This window comes from Lissotriton helveticus, chromosome 8, assembly GCF_964261635.1.
Source record: "Lissotriton helveticus chromosome 8, aLisHel1.1, whole genome shotgun sequence".
Classification (NCBI taxonomy): Eukaryota; Metazoa; Chordata; class Amphibia; order Caudata; family Salamandridae; genus Lissotriton; species Lissotriton helveticus.
In genome coordinates, this window is record NC_136069.1 from 1240204626 (window position 1) to 1240226751 (window position 22126).

Here is a 22126-nt window from a genome sequence, read left to right on the forward strand (position 1 = left end):
TGGAACTAACAGTCCATTGGACCATTGTTTTTTGGTATCGTTATATTCCCAGGTCCTGGACTTATTGGGCTACCCCATTTATATTAATATATATTTACTATGGCACACTTTAGGGGCGGAAGAGGGTTGATTGGAGTTAAGGGGATGATTATTTTTTTTTTGATTTGTTTGAAAGCAACACAAGCATGGGAAAGGTGTTTTGTGTTTGCATGGTTTCATAAACGTAATAATGGCAATAAGTCAAATTTTAAAATTTTACACAAAGGAAAATGTAGTAACGGCGTGTTTTCTCTAGAATTGTTAAATTGCAGTTACCCCTGACGAAGGGCTTGTGTAAGCCCGAAATGCATTGGGTTTGAATAAAGAACGAACCATGTGTTTTGAGTGAGTTCTTGAAGAGGTCCGCATGGGCACATCTAGAATTTGAGAAGCAGTCAAAAATTCACGACACCATATATGCGGATTAGAAAAGAAAAGCACAAAGATTTTTTCATACAACGTGGAGTAAACGTGGAATTAAATGGAGAAAATGTAAGTGAAATTATAAGCAGGAGCAGGCATCCATTCTCGCAGTGCGACTGGGAGTGGAGCGTAATAGCGCTCCCCACAGCCCCTTTCTGAATTTAGGCATTGCCAGTGATTGCCTATGGTGGAGAGGCAGGGTATTCCAAGTTTTTGCTGCGAGGTAGGAGAAGGATCTTTCTCTGGCTGTCAATTTATAGTATTCACTAAGTCAGACAGTTGAGCTTGTCTTATTGTAGGGTTAGTTGAGGAAAAGAGAATGTTGTGTAAATGAAGAAAGATTAAAACTGACTGAAATGCAAGAATGACTGGTAGAATGAGTTTAAAACATAGGAATGCAGTTTCAGGGGTGCTAGCTTCTTTAGAGAAAGTGAGGATCTTTGAAGTATCTTGGGCTCCCCGTCACTTAGATTGCCATTCTCACAACCCCCTGGCGGCTATGCCACTATGTATACACATACTTAGACTGTCTGCTCTGTTCCCAAGAGGAGGCAGAGTGGAGTTTGGGAGTTTGAAAGAAAATGAAGCAAAAAAGTAAAGTACCTTCATTTATAATGATTAAAAAACTTTCATGAATGGGATTTTGCACATGTCCTTTCATATTCCTCACTTAATATCCCAAAAAACTAAAAAATCATTAGGGAAAAGGATTTGGAAAACAGGATTTACTAAGCTGTATTTAAAAAAACATGTAATACCCCAAAACTATAATGGAGCAGTACAACTTATAAGAACCCTCTCCAATCTATGGGGGTTTGCAGTGACAAAAAGACTGGTCTGCTTACAAGGAAGTTTGCCTGGACCATTCCTCTCAGCTTTCTAAATAATGAAGTTTTCATTGTGGGAGAATTTCAGATCTCATTGAGTGACAACAATTTCCCGCAAGCACGCTTTGCCTAAATGACCTTATATGATTAGACCTGAAACTAATTTAAAACAGGCACTTGATGCTTACTAAAAAGCGTTTTATCCGAAATCCAACCATACACTTCCTGTTATATGTTGATCAAACCATAACAGTATTCACAGTGCCTGATAGAAGATGACCAATACAGCAAAACTCAACAAATTATTCTTCACACTACCTCACCTTACATGGACACCCACAATCAACAACCCAAAAGCATTTCTAGCTCAGTTAAGCCCAGCAAACGCTAACGTATATTATATCGTAGCCGTCTTCAAAAGAGCACTTTTCAGAAATATGTGTACCAACCAGGTGACAAAACCAGAATACAAAACACAGAAAACTTGGAGAAGATCCAATTGCAGTTTCATGCTTCCTGTATGTTTTATTGTTCTTAAATCACTTCCTTTTGTTGTTTACTATACTGGATGCTAATATATCTGCCATGTGGCTTGCTTTCAGTATAAAAACAGCACTAACAAAGTTGATGTTCTAAAGTCAGACAACAGCCATCATATATATTAGTACTGTGCAGTGTAAAGTCTGATTTGATTTGGTTCATTCCCTATGAAATGACCAAAAGAAGCGAAAATGAGAAAACCTGGGCTTAGGGCAGAGAACAAACCCTTGTTTAAGGCTTGACATATACATCGCTTGCACCATTCACAGCGAAAATATTCCAGCTCTTTGGGTCCGCCTCCTTCCGCCATTGGCTTCTTTTATCCAAAGTACTTCAGCCTCTGACTTGAGATATTGTCAATCACATCATGGATCTGTCCCCTGGAGTAATTTAGTCTCATCATTTCTCTGTTGACTGGGTACATCATTCTGCCTGCATTGGAATGTATGAGGGACCATATCATATCTGAAATCAGTCGTCAAGCGTTTTGGTGACTGAGTGCTGGCTAAAGTATCTGATAATTGGATGCTACAGAAAAAAGTGTTAAATTATTTTCTGTAGCATTCAATTTTTAGATGTGTTTGTTACTGCTCACACCCCAGTGCTTCTGAGCGAATGAGCATTTGCTGAGCCATAGAGCCGATGTTTGTATGAAATGCGTACGCCCAATCCACATTTCATACGAATGCCAAATATAATGGTTCTGACAAGGCTTCGTTAAATGATTGGATTTCATCTGGGATCTGCGTTGGACCATGTACTTTACAACAAGATTTTCGGAGGTTTGGCTTGAAATGGCTCTCAATTCTCCACACAAAGCCCCCCTTCCAAAGAACATATTCTTGTCTCTACCATTCTTAAGATAAAGTTTATCACTGTTGTGAAGTGCTTAGCCTAATTTTAATGTTAAAGGGGTAAACATGGCACAGTGCTGAGCTCTAAGAATAAGCCGCCATTGTCATTTGCCTATATTCTAAGACAAGATTGATTGAAGCGAAAATGTTAAACACGTGTTCCACAGTCACAATAAATAATATGAATATTTCTTGTATTTTTCTTTGATATACACTTCATGTGGGTTGATGAAAGCATTTCACCAAAACAAATTGTTAGGCAGTTAGAGGTTTCTTCTACCCACGAATAATATAAACAATGTCTGCAGTGCTCCAGTTGTGTGAATGTTCGCGTGTGAGAGCCTGCGCTATGAAACTTATATCTTTCTGATGCATCTTGTGTCCGGGATAGTAAGAAATTGGGTTATTGGTTGAGAACAGTAGAAGCCCCACTCGGGCAACAACCCCAATCCTTGTCAGGGTGAACCGAAAAGGTCACTAAATAAACCTGTGCTTAACCCTCTGGTAGCTTGCCACAAAGCAGTCAGGCTTAACTTGGAGGCAATGTGTAAAAAGCATTGATGCAGCACATAAACAGTAATAAAGTGAAAACACAACACAAAGTCTGAAATGAATTTAGAAAAATAGGGTACATTTTAACCCCTTCGATGCTGATGACGAGCTCAGCTCGTCATGAGCTACGGCGCTCGTACACTGATGACGAGCTGAGCTCGTCATGTAACACGGGTTTTTTAAAAACCCAGCGCACAGCGGGAAAACCGCTAGCGCGCATGCGGTTAATAAATTAAATGATACCAGAACAACCAAAATCCAATCAGTAGAACTGATTATTAAAGTTGTTATTGAAAGCCGCACCAAGAAGCAGAAAGTACCAGCTTCAGTTATCTGGTTGCACTGGCACAGGAAAAAGTCACAGGTTCAGGCCAACCACAATGGAGCATGGGCCAGGTACAGTACCAAGTTTGACTCGCTGGTAGTTGTACCTTTATGTCTATGCTGTAAAAACATGCGGTCCTACATTGGATTGCGTCGAGGTGCGCCGGTTCCGATGAAATCGCCGATCAGGAGCTGCAAGGTGTTGCGATGCAAGGTCATGTTCTGGGTTGCTTCACGCTGTTGCGGTTCCAATAAAGCTGCTGATCAAGAGCTGCGAGGTCCTGTGTTTGGTTGTGTCGCATTCTCAGCTCCGTTGAAATATTCAGTTGCGCTGGAAGAAGTACACTCTGACTCCTGCCAAAGGTCCAGGATCTGGGGGGCGGCTCTTGGGGACCAGGACTCACTCCAGCGGAGGCCAGCAGCAGGGCTCAGGTAGGTCCAGGCAAGTCCAGTTGATGCTGGTCAGCTTGGCAGTTGTAGAGAGGCCTCTGAAAGCTGAGTGTGCACCTGTAGCTCAAACAGGAGGTGAGCCAATTGACCCTTGGAATCACTCTAGGTAGTCTGGGAGCATGGCAAAAAGGCCCAGTCTTCCATCTTCAGTCAGCAAGGCAGTCCTTAAAGCAGCAGGGCCATCCTTCTAGCAGCAGAACAGCCCTACTTCTAAACCTTCCACAGGCCCAGGAGTGTTCTGATCAGTGGTTCTGAATGTCCTCTTTTTACACCTGGTGCCAGCCGTTGTGTGGGGGAACTCCCTACCCCATCACCAACACTGGTTCTAGAAAGTTTTTCCCCTCCCCCTAGACAGGGCTCCAAACTGTCTAGGGTGAAAAAGGCAGTGCTGGCCTGGTGCCAGGTTCCTTTATGTATGGAGGCAAATCCCTTTGAAGTGTAAATGAGGCAGGGTACATCTCCACCACAGTCATGATGGGGGTTTCATTAACATTCCCAGGCAGCTGGAAAGTGATAGAAAGGCCTTAGAAATGTTGGGCCGGAAAATGGCACCTTTCTAAAAGAAAATGAATGTAATTCTACACCCAAGAACTGGTGAAAAAATTCAGCTCAAACACAATACAACTTGTAATTCTGAGCATGTGATATACGCTATCAAGTGCCCGTGCGGGCTCCTATATGTAGGAAAAACTGATAGGAAACTAAAAGTGAGGTTAACTGAGCATAAGAGCCGGATACGATTGAAAAACATCACATCACCTCTGGCGCAACATTTGACAGAAGCAAGGCATACTATAGCGCAGTTAAGATTTCAGATAGTGGAACAGGTTCCGCAGAGATTAGGATTCGATAATGCAAAGATTCTTCTCCAGAGAGAAGCATTCTGGATGCGTAAACTGCAGACTTTGGTCCCTTTCGGGCTCAACGATAAAATGGAGATGGTTTGTTTTCTCTAAACAGACAATACACTAGGCCAGTCCTGATACCCCGAGAATTCAAACACGCGATACAATGGGCAGCTAACAATTATTTCACAGAAACACAATTCAATAGTACACCACTAACAATGTAAAACATACTTCGTATAATTACACACAAAATATAAGATTGTAAATAGGCAGGTAGTAGTATAGAACACGCAGGTTGGAAAATACATAATTGTCTTACCACAACATTTTGAAAATTTGTTATCACTGTTACATATATGTTATGTATACGAAATACCTATGTTTGATTTGCATATTGGCACAAAAAAATTTTTTATATTCATTTCTTTAGTTTAGTATAAATTCATCAAGTACATAGTTGTACCCAACAATACAGTAGCATAGGAAACTAACATAGACTTGACCGTTTGTTCAAGACATTCTAAAATGGCCGCACCTATTTCTCCACTAGCTAAGTAGGATAGAAAGATAGAAGTCCCTTTACTATTTCAATGTAAACATTGGTTCTAAAACTCGATAAAGGACTACAACTCTAATTGCGGAAGTAAGCGCACTAGCGTGGAACCCAGTTGAACGGACTGCAAACCTAAATTCTCGGTAAGCGGCATAACCGTTTTCTAACATGTGAAAAGAATCGGCATTTTTTTAGCAAAAAGTTGTTGGTAAACCGCAACTTAATAATATGACGTTATTTTCACAGTTAACATCGGAGATACTAGCACTGCGGGACCGAAGCTCTACAGCGTAGGACCGCAGGTAAAGAGAATTCGACCTCCTAAGTAGCGCGTGGTAGTAAGAAGAACGACTAGTATATTAAAACTGTATTTTCAACCTCTTAACAGGTTGGTACAAGCTGTTCGTCTACAGAACAAGAAAGGCTCTGACACGGTTTTCCAAACAGGTAAAAATTGGCTTTTAGTGCCAACACGTTAAATAGATCACCTTTATTTTCGTTTAAAGAAATTAGACTAAAACAGTTTCCCTTCCCTTTTTTTCAGTATAGATTTAATTTATCTGGCCGCAGAAGCGAGACCAACGCGGTACGCATAGGCTCGCAGGTAACAAATTTCAGCTGATAAATGAAAATGTGCACAGGCAATATGTATTTAAATGCAGCATACTAAACTGCTCTGCATTTAATTTTTTCTTTTTCAATAGAAAAGCTGTTCATCGCTAAAAGCAACTTTACGACACCGGTAGGTAGGCTTAGTGAAGAGCCTATTTTAGAACCAATCAATGTAAATAAATCATAAAATAACCGCTTAATGTTCAACAAGAAATTGTTTCGCTTTGAAAAAGTTAGTCTTATAAATAGAACTAAACAAGTAACGTGATTTCCTAAACTAGAAAAGGTTCTGATCTCAGGTAATGAGACACCATGTGACCTGTAATTAAATAATTAATACGTGTTATTGTAAGTAACTGAGAAACTTGAAAACATTGAAAGTAATAAGTTTTCTTTTTCCTTACTTTTGTCTTTTTTTGACAGACCCCTGACGAAGGGGCCACGAAAGGTCCCGAAATGCATTGGGTTAATGTTATGGATTTGTTTGTTTTAAGTTTGTAAATTTCATTAATGTATAAATTATAATTCATGTTTGATGATGATGAACATGCCGATGGAATGTGTATAGACAAAGCAACAGTTGAAATATAAACAAAAATGTTTGAATGAATTAAGAGTTCACTCATTAAGTTGTGCACCCTTGAGCCCTGGCAGCCATTCAGGTGTCAGGCTGAATACACCTTTCTAAAAGAGGCATTTTCCAAATTGTATTCTAAAATCTGACTTTTACCATTAAAGAGGATTTTAAATTACAATGTGTTTGAGTGTCAACATCATTTCTCTATCTGCTCCCAATCTGGATTCAGCACTTATTGAATGTAATAAGGCAACCCATTGTTAGGAAATGGGAGAGAGAGGCCTTGCAGCAGTGAAAAATGACTTTAGGAAATGTTCACTGCCAGACCACTGCCAGAATATGTAAAATAATTTAAACACACATGCCCTACTTTTTAAATACCATGCACCCTGCCCTATTAGCCTTAGTATAGTAACTAAAAGCAGGGTGTAGGCCTTGTTTATTTTGCCAGGTCGAAATGGCAGTTTAAAACTGCACTACAGGCAGCAGTGGCAGGCTTGAGACATGTTTTAAAGTGCTATTTTAGTGGGTGGCACAATGACTGCCACAGGCCCGCTACTAGCATTTAATTTACAGGCTCTGGGTACAAGAAGTACCATTTACTAAGGAGTTAAAAGTAAATTAAACGTGCCCATTAGTTGTAGGCCAATGTTGACATGTTTTAGGGTGAGAACACGCACACTTTGGCACTGGTTAGCAATGGTAAAGTGCACAGATCTTAATGCCAACAGAAGTGAGATTATAAACAGAAGGCAAAAATGTGGGGGTGATCCTGCCTAGAGGGCCAGGTCCTGCAGGAAAGTAGTGCGTGCCCTGTTTCTGGGCAGAGTTTGAGGCAGGGTAGCCTCCCACCGTCTTTACCTAGCTGTCCCTGATAGCTACTGCACTAGTTCTCGGTGCAGAATGAGGAAGTGCGCCTGCTCACTTGCATTCCATCCAACACTGTTTTGTATACTTATTTTGTCGCCCTAAGAGGGTATGCCAAGACGTGGGTCCTGTGTACACTGTGTCACTGGAACCAAGCTATACTCAGCTGATGAGCCCATAACGTGGGAGAAGCTGGCCCTGAGTTGCCTGTGTTCTGGTTCAGGGAGGACCTGGCCTGGCAATTCGGGCTGGACTGTTCCTATTGGAGCAGGGTCAAGATTGATTTGCATATAGCTGGATCTAAAGTGGGGTGGCATAGTGTGCAAAATAACGATGGATCGGGATGTGGCCCGAGTGATTACCAGTGGCTGAGATTAATTCAAGCATTCTATCCATCACTGTTTTGTATATTTATTAGGCCCACTTGCTTTCCTTCCAGCTCCAATCACTCCCCTACATCACCATGTCTCTCATACCTTGCGCCGGCTCCCTCTGAAAAGCAGAGAATGTTTTAAGACCATTGTCTTTACCAATAGGACAGCCAATGGCAAAATCCGCGATTTTCTGGCTTTGTCGGAACCCAGGACAACTGTCTGTTCTGTCTACTTAGCCCTGCTCCATGCTCTCAAGGCTAAAAGTGTCGCTTTAGTAAGCAGGCTTTCTGTGTTGCGGAGGTTAAGGCTTCGAATTTCTTACTCCTTTCCTTATGTATAGAAGTGTCCTTGCTTAGCTTTTGCAAGCTACCCTGTTCAACCGATAATTTGCTGCTCTTAAATCAGCCATCTTCCTGTCTCCTAAGAATCTCATTATCTAGTGGAATTTTAGTTGATCATAATTTAGTTTCTTTTAATGGGCTTCATTAAATATGATCTGTTGAGGAATGTTTTCATCTCTTTTAGTTAAAAGTGAATTATATAATTTCTTGTGTTCCAGAGAACTGAAGCATTGTAAACCAGCTCATAAAAAAATATATCACATAATAAAAGCGGGGAGGCATGCCTCTGGTCTCTGTTGTCTTGTGTTGGTTTGAGGTGCCTGTGTCATGGCGGGAGGTCTCACTCCCACATAACAGGAAAGATGCATTTGTTGCAGATTTATGAATAATGGGTACCAATGTTATATCCTTTCACCCTGAGCCTGCGCGGAAACAACAGTAGGTTCCGCAGCTCATCTGACCAGCCACTGATTATCAAGAGCTCAGGGAACTCCCATGAAGCCGTTTTGCTTCACAGCTGTTTGTCCCAAATATTAGTAGAATTCCAGAAAAAGCCAAAGCCACGTCATCAAGACGATCTTATGCAGATCTTTTGGCTCTAACTCGGGGAAGGCAGGTCTGACCCTTGCCAAAAGCCTACCTGAGTTTGTGGCAGTCATGGAGGTGAAGGTGTTGACGTCACGGGTGATGATGTGGCAACTCGTGGTTGATGGCCAACGTTCTGTGTCAAAGTTACCCTGTTCAAACGTAAATACCTTCAGGATATTCCTCAAATGTATTAATTATTTCTAAATCCAGATGCTGACATTTCTTTATTTTCACTAAGTGTTCTTCATGTGCAAACAAAGTAGTCCATCGTGCAAACAAACCCAAGAAGAAAGGACCTTCTCCTGTAAATCCCTGACAAAGGGCCGCCTAGAAGGCATGTTGGTAGGGAGAGTGTGTTCAGTTTGAACCCTGCATTTAAATGGATTTGTTTGCACAACAGATTGCCGTGTTTGGATATAGCGAATACTTGGTGAAACTAAAGTAACAGTACCGTCTGGATTTCAAAATACAAATCGTTTTTTTATCCCCTTGGGCGCGGCCGCGATTCTGCGCCTGTGCGACGTTTTTCGAAGTGGGCTGGTTTATGACGGCCCCCAGCCGTCATCAGCACACGAGCCCCGTGATGCATGACGGCTGGGGGCCGTCATCAGCATCGAAGGGGTTAAAGAATATTTTTGAAGTGTGTTCTGAAGCTCTCCAGTGAGGACTTCGCAATCTAAAATGAAATGTTTTTTGTCCAATAACGTACGTAAAGTCCTTTCCTAGCATTACTGCTCCACCAGCAACATGATCAAACATTTAAAAAGTGGTGCTTACACTGGTGATTCAGAACCCACGAACCTGTACCTTTAAATGTTCTATTTGTCTAATTAAAGTGAATTGTAATTTTCACATAAAGAAATTAATTTCATAGGCCATCAACAGAGTTATGAAGATATACGTAACAGGAACATGTCTCACGATAACTGGTAAACTTTAAAACTCTTGTGAAAGTAGCAGTACCAACATTCAATGACTACTGTTATCAGGCCTGATGCATGGTATGTAAATACTGCAGGTATTCTAATCACTTGTGGTCGGGAGAGGTCATGCATTTTTTACATGTTTATCCGACCTCACCATTTGGAGTGGAGCTGTTCAATTTTATATATTTTTTTTAATAGTTTTATTAGTACATTTTTATGAAAACCTCAGAGCTTTTCAATTGTTAGGCAAATTGTAGCAATATAATGTTTTTCAGAATTGATAGCAACGACATCTGAAGGTAGCTGTTGGCACTAGATAACTCTTTTTTCCACCATGTTTTCGCTTCCAGGGCTCTTGGTGGGGGTCATCTTGAGGTATGGCACTCCATCCACCAGTGGCCACGACAAATCTCTCAGCTGTTCAGAAGAAAACCGCGCATACACAACCCTGCTCGTCAATGTTAGCGGGAAGTTCTTCGAGTACACCTTGAAAGGCGAGATCAGCGCTGAGAAACTACACAATGTGGAACAGAATGACATGCTACGAAAAGTAAGTCAACATTTTCTAAATAATTTTGGGGCTGCCTCACATTTAGGAGTAAAGGAAGCAGTACTACAGGGTTACTCTTTTAGGTACACTTGCATGTGTTTGTGATTCAGCACTTTACATATTACTCTTATAGGAGGGCAAGTTTTTGGGGAAAAACACGGAGTTGTAATATAGTGTCTCAAGTCTTTGCAAATTCGATTGATTTCTCAGGAAAAGGATGAGGACGGGAGATTGCAAATACTTAAAGTGTATTGTGATCACATTCCAATTGTTCTGTTCAACATATAAGGGCCTATGCACCTGATTGTCAATTTTGGTCTTTAATTTCTCAGAAGCTTTTGCAGGATCCTGCTGATAATCTAGTTTTGGCTGGTGATTGTAACTTACCTGTTGATCCTTTTTTAGACTCTCCTCATCACACTACATTCCAAACAAATCACAAAAAGCTTTCACACAAGCCCTTCAGAGACATAACCTTACTGATGCCTGGCGATTATGCATTCCAACCTTAAGGGTGTACACATTTTTCTCCCCAGTACATCACACACAATCTCAAATTGATTATGTTTTTGTTTCACATGATCAAACTTAATCCTTACATTCATTCAGCTGATATTGGTTCCATTCTGATTTCTCATCATGCCCTGGTATCTATACATTTAGACGTCATGCCCAAATCTACTCTCCCTAAGAGATGGAGATTTGATAATTTTCTATTATTGGATTCCTCTTTCACCTCTTGTTTAACTGCTTTTGCTCAAGATTTTGTCCTCTTTAATCAGACGGAAGACGTTCCCTTTCATACTGTATGGGATGCATTTAAAGCCTAAGCCCGAGATTTTATAATTAATTTAGTTTCTAAAAAGAGACGACTATTTCAATCGCAATCTAAACTAATTCTTAATGAAATTACACTTTTCGAGCATTCTTATTACTGTACATCACATTCTCAACAAGCTCTAAAGCAGCTAATTCAAGCCAAACTTAATTTTAATAAAGTATCCACTGATAACACTACTTCTTACCTTCTCAAATCTAGTGCTAAGTACTATGGAGGCCAGAATAAGTCTGGAAAGTTACTAGCTAATTATCTTAAAATTGAACAAAAGAAATTAATAATTGAATTAATTATTGACGATAGTGGTTCTTCTCATCACCAAGACCAGGATATTCTAGCTTAATTCAAACAGTTTTATACAAATCTATACGCACCGTGCAGTGTACCCTCTGATCCTGAAATTTTAAGTTATATATTCTCTATTTCAAAGCCGGCTTACACTCAAGTGGATTTTTCTTCCCTAGAGGCAGATATTACTCAAACAGCTTTTCAGTTTGCGATGCTTTCCCTTAAAACAGACAAAGCTCCAGGGCCGGATGGTTTTACAGCTGAGATCTATACCCGCTTTTCTAAATTGCTTCTTCCTAAACTTTGTCTGTTAATTCATTCTTTTATTAATTCGGCTACTTCTTGTGGCTCTTTTCTTGATGCCTTCATCTGTTTAATCCTGAAAGTGGGTAAGGATACACACTTTTGTAAAAAACTATGGACCCATCTCTTTAGTTAATTTAGATTATAACATTTTCTCTAAAGCATTGGCTTTACGGTTAGAAGTGCTTCATGCTGATCTCTTAGGTAAGGAACAATCTGGTTTTGTCAAGCGCAGATATCTTTCGGACAATACTCGTTTGTTTTTTTATATTATTTCCAAATCTGCAAGCTTACTCGATTCTTTAGCGGCCGTTACCTCGGATGCTGAATAGGCTTTTGATTGTGTTATTTGGTCTTTTTTATTTCACACTTTAATATGGTTTGATTTTGGACGGAAATGTATGGCTTTCCATTCTTTCCTTTCTACTTCCCCTAAGGCAGCCATTTGTTATAATGGCCTGACGTCTTCTTTTTTAACCTACATAGAGGGGTTCGTCAAGGTTGTCCCCTTTCCCCCTCCCATTTTAATTTAGCATTATAACCATTTATATCTCAGATCCACCAGAATGTTAATATTCACGGTTTCATCCATGACTCACAACAGGTTAAATTGGCTGTGTATGCCGATAACATTCTACTATTTATATCCAAACCTCAATCTTCACTTCCTGCTTACGCATCAGAAGTTGCTTCTTACTCATCTGTCTCTGGTTATAAGCCGAATGCCGACAAATGCAAAATGTTACCCTTTAAGAAGTTCACTCTTAGTAGTGACTTTTCTTCTTCCCATTTTACGTGGCAATCTAAACAACTTAAATATCTCAGTATTTATTTCTCTTCCTCCCTTACTTCTTCTATTTCAATTAATATGGATAATTGCACTCAGACAATCTCTTCTTTAACTAGTAAATGGCATCCTCTTTACTTGTCTTGGTGGGGCCGTCTCGACACCATTAAGATGATGCTGGTTCCTATTATTGTTTTTACTCTTTCTACTATTCCCTTACATGTCCTCTTAAGCATTACAAGAGACTAAATTCATATTGTCTTCTTTCCTTTGGAATAATAAGTAGCCTCATATGTCTTTAGATAAGCTAAGAAGGCTTAAAGTTGAAGGTGGAGTACACGTTCCTGATTTCCCGAAATGCCATAAGTCTTTCCTTTTGCGACAATCTTCTCATTTGATTGCACCCTCCTCGCCATATACCCTGGTATGGGTTGATTTGGAACAAGCTTTTTTATCCCCTTATTCTTTTTCAGAATTCCTGTCCTACGTACGAAAACCTCGAAAAATATCTAATCCTATCATCAATATACTTGCAAATTATTATCTTCTGTAATTCCTTATTCTCTCCTGGATCTATGCTCCTTAACTCTACTATCTGGAATAACCAGTGTATTCAGGTGAAGAAACATCCTATTTATTGGCATTCCTGGAGAGGAGAACTGAAGGGTTGATGTGGGTTCATCAATTATTTGATCAGGATTCATTCCTTACTTTTCCTCAAGCTCAGGATCTTTTTAGCCTTCTGTCTACCTCCCTAGCCAAATCTTCTTCTTTTACAATGGGGCTATAGTCAAAAATTTTAATCAAATAAACATTTCTGACAATTATTAAAATGCACACTTTTCAGAAGATTAGATTGACATCCGTTTCGACATGGTATGATGGGCTAACCTTAACAAATAGCTAGTACAGCGTGTTTCCTAACGTAATCTAATCATCCTGAAAATTAAACTGCATTCTAATATTTTTAATAAAGTCCTACGGCAAGGTCGCCAACCGGTGTCAGATCCTTTTACAGCTGCGCTCTCACGTTGAAGATGCGCATGCGCAACCCAGGGCACGTTACACCCACGTGCGCTCCCTGAACTCCATTTAACCATAACAGGAGGGCCCAGACACTCGCGCACCTTAGTGACGTCATAGTGTTGTGAGGGGTGGCTACCAGCCTGAGGAAAGCGTAGACTCCCTCCCCCGCACCCTTTAAAACGGGATATCATATCCTGCCCCTGAAGTTCTGAGAGAGACCAATGGCCCCTCCCGCGGGCGGCCCCTTTCGTGAATGGGTCCGCCCCCCCGTAAGGACCTTAAAATGCTGCTCACCGATTAATGACCTTACCGCCACAGGCCAGGTAGTTTACCGACTATCTGGCCCCCCCCCCCCCAAACCGCCTACACTGACAGGTCATAACTTCCTAATCCAAAAAACCCTCTACCCCTGCTATTTAGTTCCCTATCCCTAGGGCATCCCCGACTCTGTCCACTGGACCCCCCACCCTGTGAGTAGAGCCTCTAATAAACGTCAACCCCTCATTATCAGCCGACTGTTAGTCTACTTGGTCCCGAGATGACCCCCTGTGGGATATTCTGCGATTAATGTGTATGAAATAGTTTCTCAAACCAAGTGTTGATCCTCTTTATCGAGTGATTCTTCACCGAGTGACTCCTTGCACTCGCCTCGCCCCCCCCCCCCTTTTACGTGCAGCCTGGGGAAAACTGAGCCCCCCCTATGGTGCAGTCTGGGTCCTATCATCGTTACCCCATGTCCTAAAATGAATGAGGGTGTGGGGGCACGCCTCTCGAGGCTCCCTGCAGATGCTATGACCGGGGGTATCCTGGTACTACCATTCTACCCTTCCCACTGGCATACTGTACAGTCTGCTAACCATCCACACCTAGCCACTACGCTCTGGAAAGTGTTAAGTGTATGGTACTACTTTTACTATGGAAGTCCCCACTTCCTGAACAGGGGAAATGAGGCGTTGTATAGGCCTATCCTTCCTGGGGTTGCCGAGGCTAGGAATGCACACCCTTGTGTACTGTCCCATCTCTACCGTTGTCACTACCAATTGTTGTTCTATGCATATACCATGCTGACACTGGTGGCCCCGAGTGCACAGGCGCCGTTACTGTAGGTATACAATTTCCTGTTAAGGCAAATACTGCCATTTTTGGTGAAGCAACATCCTGCTACATTACTGCGACCAGCCCAATCAAGGGTTTACACACCATACACAATCAAATCAGTGCTGGCACCTCCTGCGTCTTTTGATCGCTCGCCCATCACGCTTGTGTTGTTGCTTGTCATCCTCTACCTGACGTAAGCATCCCTTGGGCTGTCCACCCGTAGCCGCTGTTGTGATGTGGAGCACTCCAGATATCCACCATGGACCCGGCCATACATAAATGGAAAAGATAAACACAAACCATTAGTGTTTCTGGCGATAACTGCTGTACACGTGCTAGTCTTACATTGCCATCACTTGCTAAGTTTGAGATACTGTTAGCGTCAGATGCATACTCATACACACTTCCGACTAAGTGTTAAGCATAGCCTCAGTTTGCGTCCCCTGTAGCGTGACTGGATTAGTGTTACGAAGAGTGCCCTGTAAAAATGGCCTTCATTAACGAATACTACCCAGTGCGCAGTTCAGTGACACAAAGCATGGAGTCCCCAGTGAATACCATAGCGCCCTCATGACTCCTTAAGGATGATTAGGCTATCAGTTTCAAAGGAACAGTTGTTTGCCAATGCCGCATCCAAGTCTTTAAGCATAGGATTAGCACCCACCCAACCACAACTTGATGCTATATATGTATACTAAGTATAGAACCCCTCGCGCCTGACTGTTGGCTTCGACCGTGGCTGACAATGGTAATGCGTAATATAACTAAGGGGCAACCATAACCTATATATATTATTGTTATGATACCAAACTGAGCACAAACTGAGCATCATTCTCTTAACAGGTTGCATGTAACAGGTGCCCCACCGGGTGCCACACGTGATTTTCCAATCAATACATAGTATACCGCCACCTCTCGTAAATCATGATGCCACATTAGTTTCAACAGATCAGGGTTTAATGTGTTACCATTCATTAACCCATTCTGCCTCCCCCAGTTCAGCCCTGGTCATATGCAAATCTGTCCGACCCTCCTGCCCATATAAGAGCACCAGCAGTATCAGAGATGGGATTTAGGCATGGTCACGACCATCGTCTTTAGATCCACTCTACTATAGTGAGTCCTTTGCGTGCTATATGTCCTCTGGTAAAATTACCTGAAACTAACAGGCATACTATGGAATGGCAATTTCCTGGCTGACATTTGGTACGGCTGACTTACTTAGGCAATAAAACAGGTGGGGAAGAATTTTGTGCCAAATGCTGTTACATAGACACGCAAGTGCACACAAGTGACCCATAACTAGTATTGTCAATATTCCCGATAGATATATCCCTTACATGGCTACTTCACCATGTTACCGTTGGTAAGTAGCACTACCTTGGTCCGGGGGCGCCAAAGGGTTTTTTACCACTGTAACCAGACTTAAGTCGCACTGTGCCTGGTAACTTGCGCTACACATTTCATAGCTTTGTCCTGTCATCGAATCGAGGCCTACCACCTAGGCAAGTACGCACGCAAGTGTAACTTGAATCAGCAAGCCCACCGGTCACCCTGAACTAGTATTTGTCGATTACGTAGACCATTCTGCCATGTTACCGTTGTAAGTAACATTAGCTTGGTCTGGGTGCGGATACCCAGGTGAAGCGGACCCACAATATTGTTTACTAAGATCACTCCTGTTGAACCAGCCAGGATCTATTACTTTATGAACAGCGAGGACGTTCTGAAACAACAAAAAATTCCCGCACCCAGAGAGAAATATTGTGGGGTGGCGGGGTCAGTGCAAGGAGGGTAGGGATCATATTACAGTGCCCGCCCAGCAATTTATGGTTACATTGTCTATTTACCCAACAAATAGCAACCACGACTGTCTTGTCGCTGAGTCAGCAAGGAAAAACAAGGGCACAGTAATTGTCATCCTACTGTCACAGCATTTCACCCCAATGTGGGCAGCTTTTCATGCTCCTTGCACTCAACCAATCTGAAAAATGATAGTCTAAGATGTTCTTGCCGAAATGTAGGTATACAATGGGCAGCATCTCTGAGATTATAATTAACATATCGAATGCATCTAGATACAGTGCATCTCCATATCCCACATTTTAAAGCGTGTTGATTATCCTGTAAATCTGTCCTGGATACCGCCCTCCTGGGCCTACATTGGACATTCTTGCTTTAAAGCAAGAGATAAAGATCTTCCAATTTCAGCAGGCAATTATTTGTGGCCCTGAACCCCACTTTTGATTAATTTATGCGCTAAACGCCCCACTGCCTTATTGCTATCCCCAGTAGCAGGTGGCACCCTGGCCAACTATTTACTGAACCAACTTGCTTGTAAACAGGTGTGATAGGATGTGGGATAATACTATACCTACCCACACTAACCTACTTAAAAAATTCCACTGCCTTATTTCTATCCCCAGTATCAGGTGGTCACCCTGGTCAACAATTCATTGGACCTACTTGATTGTAAACAGGTGTGATAGGATGTGGAATAGTACTTTTCCTGCCCCACTATTCTACTTAAGTGAAAATTCGTGAACATCAGAGGCTGGCAGTTGCTGGTATCTTGAGCCCACACCCGCCAAGACGGGGAATTGACTCCTGGTCCCGGGCTCGACCTCTGCATCAGGGTCTGTCACTCCAACCATTTGAGCCACACTTCACCAAACTGGAGCCAAACATTACTTGATATAACGCGTAAACATTAATACATCCACTTTGGGCATTCGAAAATGAACTGGACTGATCACGTCACTTCTAGCATCAAATATTATCCCACTGTGGCTCTTTATACAGAAAGGAGTTGAGCCTATCATTTTTCTTCAGCTTTCGTTGGCTATCCACCACTACCTATATAATAGCAAAATGAACTGTTTAGAGGAATTCTGAGAACTTTTGATTTGGCGCCACTGCACCTACTGCACCATTCAACTCATGTCCTGTTTTCTGCAAGCTACCAGTACTCGTAACTGCCTGTTCAGTAGTAAAATAAAGCAATATTAGGTGCTTGGCGGAGTTCCAGAACTTTGGGCCCCTGTGTCACTGCACCTGTTGCACCATTAAAAACATGAACCTTGCGGCGCACCGGGCCCTTGCAGAGACAATTTAGTTTTAAACAATTATAAGTGCAGTGTTATGAGCCACAAAAAAAAATCCGGACTGGCATCATTAACCCCAGGGACGGTTTCCAGAGTGACTAATATCTATTTATGCGGTTTTTTTTTTATAGCGCTGTTCTTCATCCAAAGGTGTCAGCGCGCTTCACCATAGAACCAGTTACCTTACCCAAGGACTTGAGTACATGGAGTTATATACGATGCAAAACAGATACACGAGTCTACCCAAAAGGGGAACGTTACAGAGGGGTAGCCCCCCCCCCTCTGGCCCCCTCCCCCACACGCCAGTGAGCCCCCAGAGTAATGTGTACCCATGTGCAGCCATGTTTTCTTTTCCGTGTGCAGCGCCCATTACAACATTTTCGAGGGCTGCTCTGCGTGCCCAGCCCCGCTTGCGGTGGGGGCTGCTGTGAGAACGGAAAGAACAATGTTTAAAACGTCACAAATAGCAACCTGAAACCCTGGCAGCTAATGCTTAATATAGCGCGAACATGCATCCTGAATCGGAGGGCCTTACATTACATAAAGACACCTTCATTTTAGGAGATAAAGTGATTTTGCAATGACTCACAGGGTGTTTAGCGTCGATACCGAGGCTCAAACCCGCATCCCCGGTTCGTATAGCTGAACATGAAACCTGAATCAGAGCGCCTTATATAGCACCAGTTACATTACATCTTTCCTTTTTATTTCACATCCCCCAGGTGACCTACCAGAGGACTGTTCGGGCTTCATTACCAACTAAGCCACAGCGCCGTTCCTGATGCATGGTATTGTTAAAATTGTGTGTTAATTATTTTACCGGCAGAATTATTTCCCATTAAGACGTGGCAATCACCAGTTACATTACGTGTTTATCCTTCATTTCAAATCTCCCAGGGTTAAATAAACCACATTAGTAGTTTTTTCAGAATCACAGGATGTTTGGGCCGGTGCCAGGACTCGAACCCTGTTACACGGGAAATCAATGCAAGCCAGAACTGGAGTTCGGAGAGTACGCAAGTCACTTAAATTACGCCTACACTTTCTGTAAAATTGATTTTTAAGGGAACTTGTTCTACTGTGCCTGTGTATCACTCGAGAGATACCAAACGCGCAAAGCCACAAAATAGCACAGCTGGCTTTTCTGCCTATTTTAGCAATCTTGTTATAATTTACTGTGACTCACAACCCAAGTCATTTTGAAGGATTTTCTCGGAATTTGAAAATGAAGGGGCATTCAAAATTGTGAGCGTAGACAATAACAGCGAACTTTAGCAGACCATAACCCAGATGTCCCAGACAACATATATTTAATGAATTTACCGTAGTAAACAAATCATACAGTTTATGCGCACGTGAAAGCTCCCGTACCCTCTCATTCCACTCTTCTCTGGCGCTAAGGCAGAGCAGAAAATAATAAACTTGTTAAAACAGGCTGAAACAAGAGAAAATAACGTTTTTTTTTTTTTTTTTCTTACCCTTCCCCGGAATCACACTGCAGTTTGCCATAGTCTAGTGGTTTGGGGATTAAAACGCTAGACAGGGAGTTAGGGGTCCAATTAGGTCTTCCGGGCTTCATCGACAATCCCATTAATGAGGGGATTATGTGGGAAATCAATCAATGCAAGCCATCACCCGTACGGGTCTCTAGGCGCCGACGGGAAGATTCAGCAAGTAATCGCTCAGAATCACATGGTGCGGGGCAATCGGAGCAGTGAACACAAAACTGCTGGCTCGGTAATCACGAGCATCGCAAACCAACTCAAGCCAGTCCCCAACCAACAGCGCGCCCCAACACATGTTTGAAAGTCACACACGAACACACCGGGGCCACGGAATAACATTTTGCCGACAGCACACATTAAGCACTTAACTTTGACATGGCCAAATGCTCCTTTATCTTCAAGTGCGGCTCCCCAATGACGACGCTGCTCCTTCATCTTGGACCGGAGACATGAAAATATGAGACTCGCCCACAGCCTCAGGCCATTCCTCCATCGCAACCGGGGTCCACCGATCCTCCATCGCTCCACGTGAAATCAGCACGCCGCCTGAAAGAAAAATGGAGAAAATTACACGGCCCCACGGTGGGGCGAGGAGCGAGCCTGGGAGCGCGGGCACAAAGAGGCCGCTTCCCGCGCTCCCCAGGCTTTTAACCCTTTTGCCGCCGCGACCCCGCCCCCTCGCCCCGGAAGCACACTAGTACTTCCGGGGCGAGGGCGCGGGGCAAGCGGCCCCGAAAGGGACGGGGTGTGGGAGGGGCCGGGCCCCGCCATGCTTGCGTGGGGGCCTATTGGCCCCCCCTTGTATTTCTCCTTATTTCTAAGGGGAGGCTTGCAACCAGGAAGCTTGGGTTCTTGTTGATGCTGCATGATTTGGCCAGATGTGTGATCCTGGGCATCCTGTTTTATCTTCCTGTTCCTTCGTACTCATATCTGCCAATTGCCAGTGCCAATATGTAATTCGCAGTGTGATGTACACAACGATTGTTTTGCATCCGTCTTGTAGTACCAACTGGACACCAAAAACGGGACAATAGTCTGTGTAAAGTGCAATTCCATAAGCAGCCGTTTTGTATTTTTTTTTTTTTTATGGTCTGTTAGCTTGGAGTGGAGTGCTGAAGTTGTCTTCGGGAAAGTAACCCCCATCAATGCCTGCGTTACACTAATGCTAAAGTCGTTTTATGTTTGATTGTGCTGTAACAGCGCCACCTTTTGAGAAGTACTGGAAATGCAAGCATCATCTTCAAAAGGATCCCTGCCGGCAACTTCAAATGTTTTTGTAGACGAATGGTGGTTATGATTAATGGTCACATAACTGACAGTTTTGCACTGTGTGTCCTTTGAACTCCGGGCGCCATATTTCACGAAGTACCCCGCGGGCGAGGTTTGTTTGTCCTCATTTTTTGCACCTCCACAGCACTTTGGTATTACAGAATGTTATTGAGATGTTTGAGCAACCCCTCCTGTAAAATGGATCACTCTGGCGTAAAACGCATGGCTGCACAAAAGTCATTTGCTCACTTGCATGAGAGTAGTGTCGCATGCAAACGAGAAAAAGACTTTGCCCTTGTGCCTGTGCTGTATTACAGATGCGCGCGCAAGAGCAAACAAACCATCGGGAGGTGCACTGATTGCGTGCCACAGAAGAGTTGGTGCTTAGTCCGAATGCTCCTTTATGCCTTGAAGAAAACTCTTAAGAAAGAGGTACGGCAATACCTGGGACTCCCTAAAACCCTCTGCAGTGAGTGTAGTCACACACTGCACCCACCTGCAGGGATACTTGCTTCCTCCTAAAATGGAGGATGGGTCCACTGGCAGTGAAAGATGGAACCACAGTTTCAAACGGCTGCTCTGTCTTTCATTGACCCCCTCTCTCCCCAGGACAGGTGCAGACTGTCATAGGATAGTGCATTTCTTCTGTAATCGTCACTTTGCCCCAGTCTGCACTCGGTGCACGAAGGCAAGGGCGCTCTATGGTGGTGACTGCTACAGTGCAGCCGATAGATAATACAGCCACTGCTTGTAAAATTAATTACTAGTCAAATTTCCTTCCAAGAATTTGCCACTGATTTTCATGTATCGCTTCTTACCGCTCTACTGCTTGTTCTGAGCAGTGTGATTCGATTTTGTGACCATCAGATCATCTCATTTGTGAGCAGCGAGGGAGCCATCCCACCGGCTGTGATGCTCATCTTGAAGTACTCTTAGTTACTAGGCAACACCAACATCGGACTGATGAACCCCAAAACGCTTACATGCAAGTGGTGGTAGATGGCATGGACAACCTTGGTTTTTCACATTCCCCATCACAATGCAGGTCATACCATGATTTCTCTCAAATACCATGCCTTGGCGTCACTGAATACCAATTTCTGTCTTGGATTGACTATTCATTCAAATTCAAATATCTTTATTCGGTACTTAAAAAGATACCATTAAAGAACATGAAAATACATACATACAATGTTTAAAAAGCATGTTAAAAATGACATTTTAAGAGCAATTAAAACAGGTCTAGAAAGGGGCGAAAGGAACAATGGATCATTGGGAATCTTATACAGACATTGATTCAATTTATAAATTAATGTGAGCCGATATTTCCCTGGTGTTCCTTAATCTCATGGCCACCTTGATAAAACTTATTATACATAACAGAGTGTATGGGTCTGAGGCTTTTTGCAAAAAAAGGAGGGCTGCTTTAGCATGTCTCAGTCTTTTGTTTTTCAAAATCCTTACTAAAAACTTCCGTCTAGGGTCTCAATAAAAAGGGCATAATAAAACAAAGTGAAGGGTATCCTGTGGAGACCTAGTGTCGCAGCCGCAGGTACCCTTCAACTCTACCGAGCGTGTGAATCCTGCGGGAACAGCCAGTAGGTGATGAAGGAGATTAAGTCGAAACCTAGTCATATAAAACCTTTCCTGCGCATTTTGCATC

At 42.7% G+C, this 22126-nt stretch overlaps 1 protein-coding gene across 2 annotated transcripts in view; it reads left to right on the forward strand.

Annotated features, from left to right (window-relative positions):
• Positions 1–22126, forward strand: part of SLC9A7 (solute carrier family 9 member A7) — a 522426-nt gene that overhangs the window by 179914 nt on the left and 320386 nt on the right. For both annotated transcript variants that reach the window (XM_078658221.1, XM_078658222.1), the window contains exon 2: positions 10046–10245. In XM_078658221.1, the coding sequence (XP_078514347.1) occupies positions 10046–10245 (200 nt within the window). The remainder of the gene's footprint in view (positions 1–10045; positions 10246–22126) is intronic.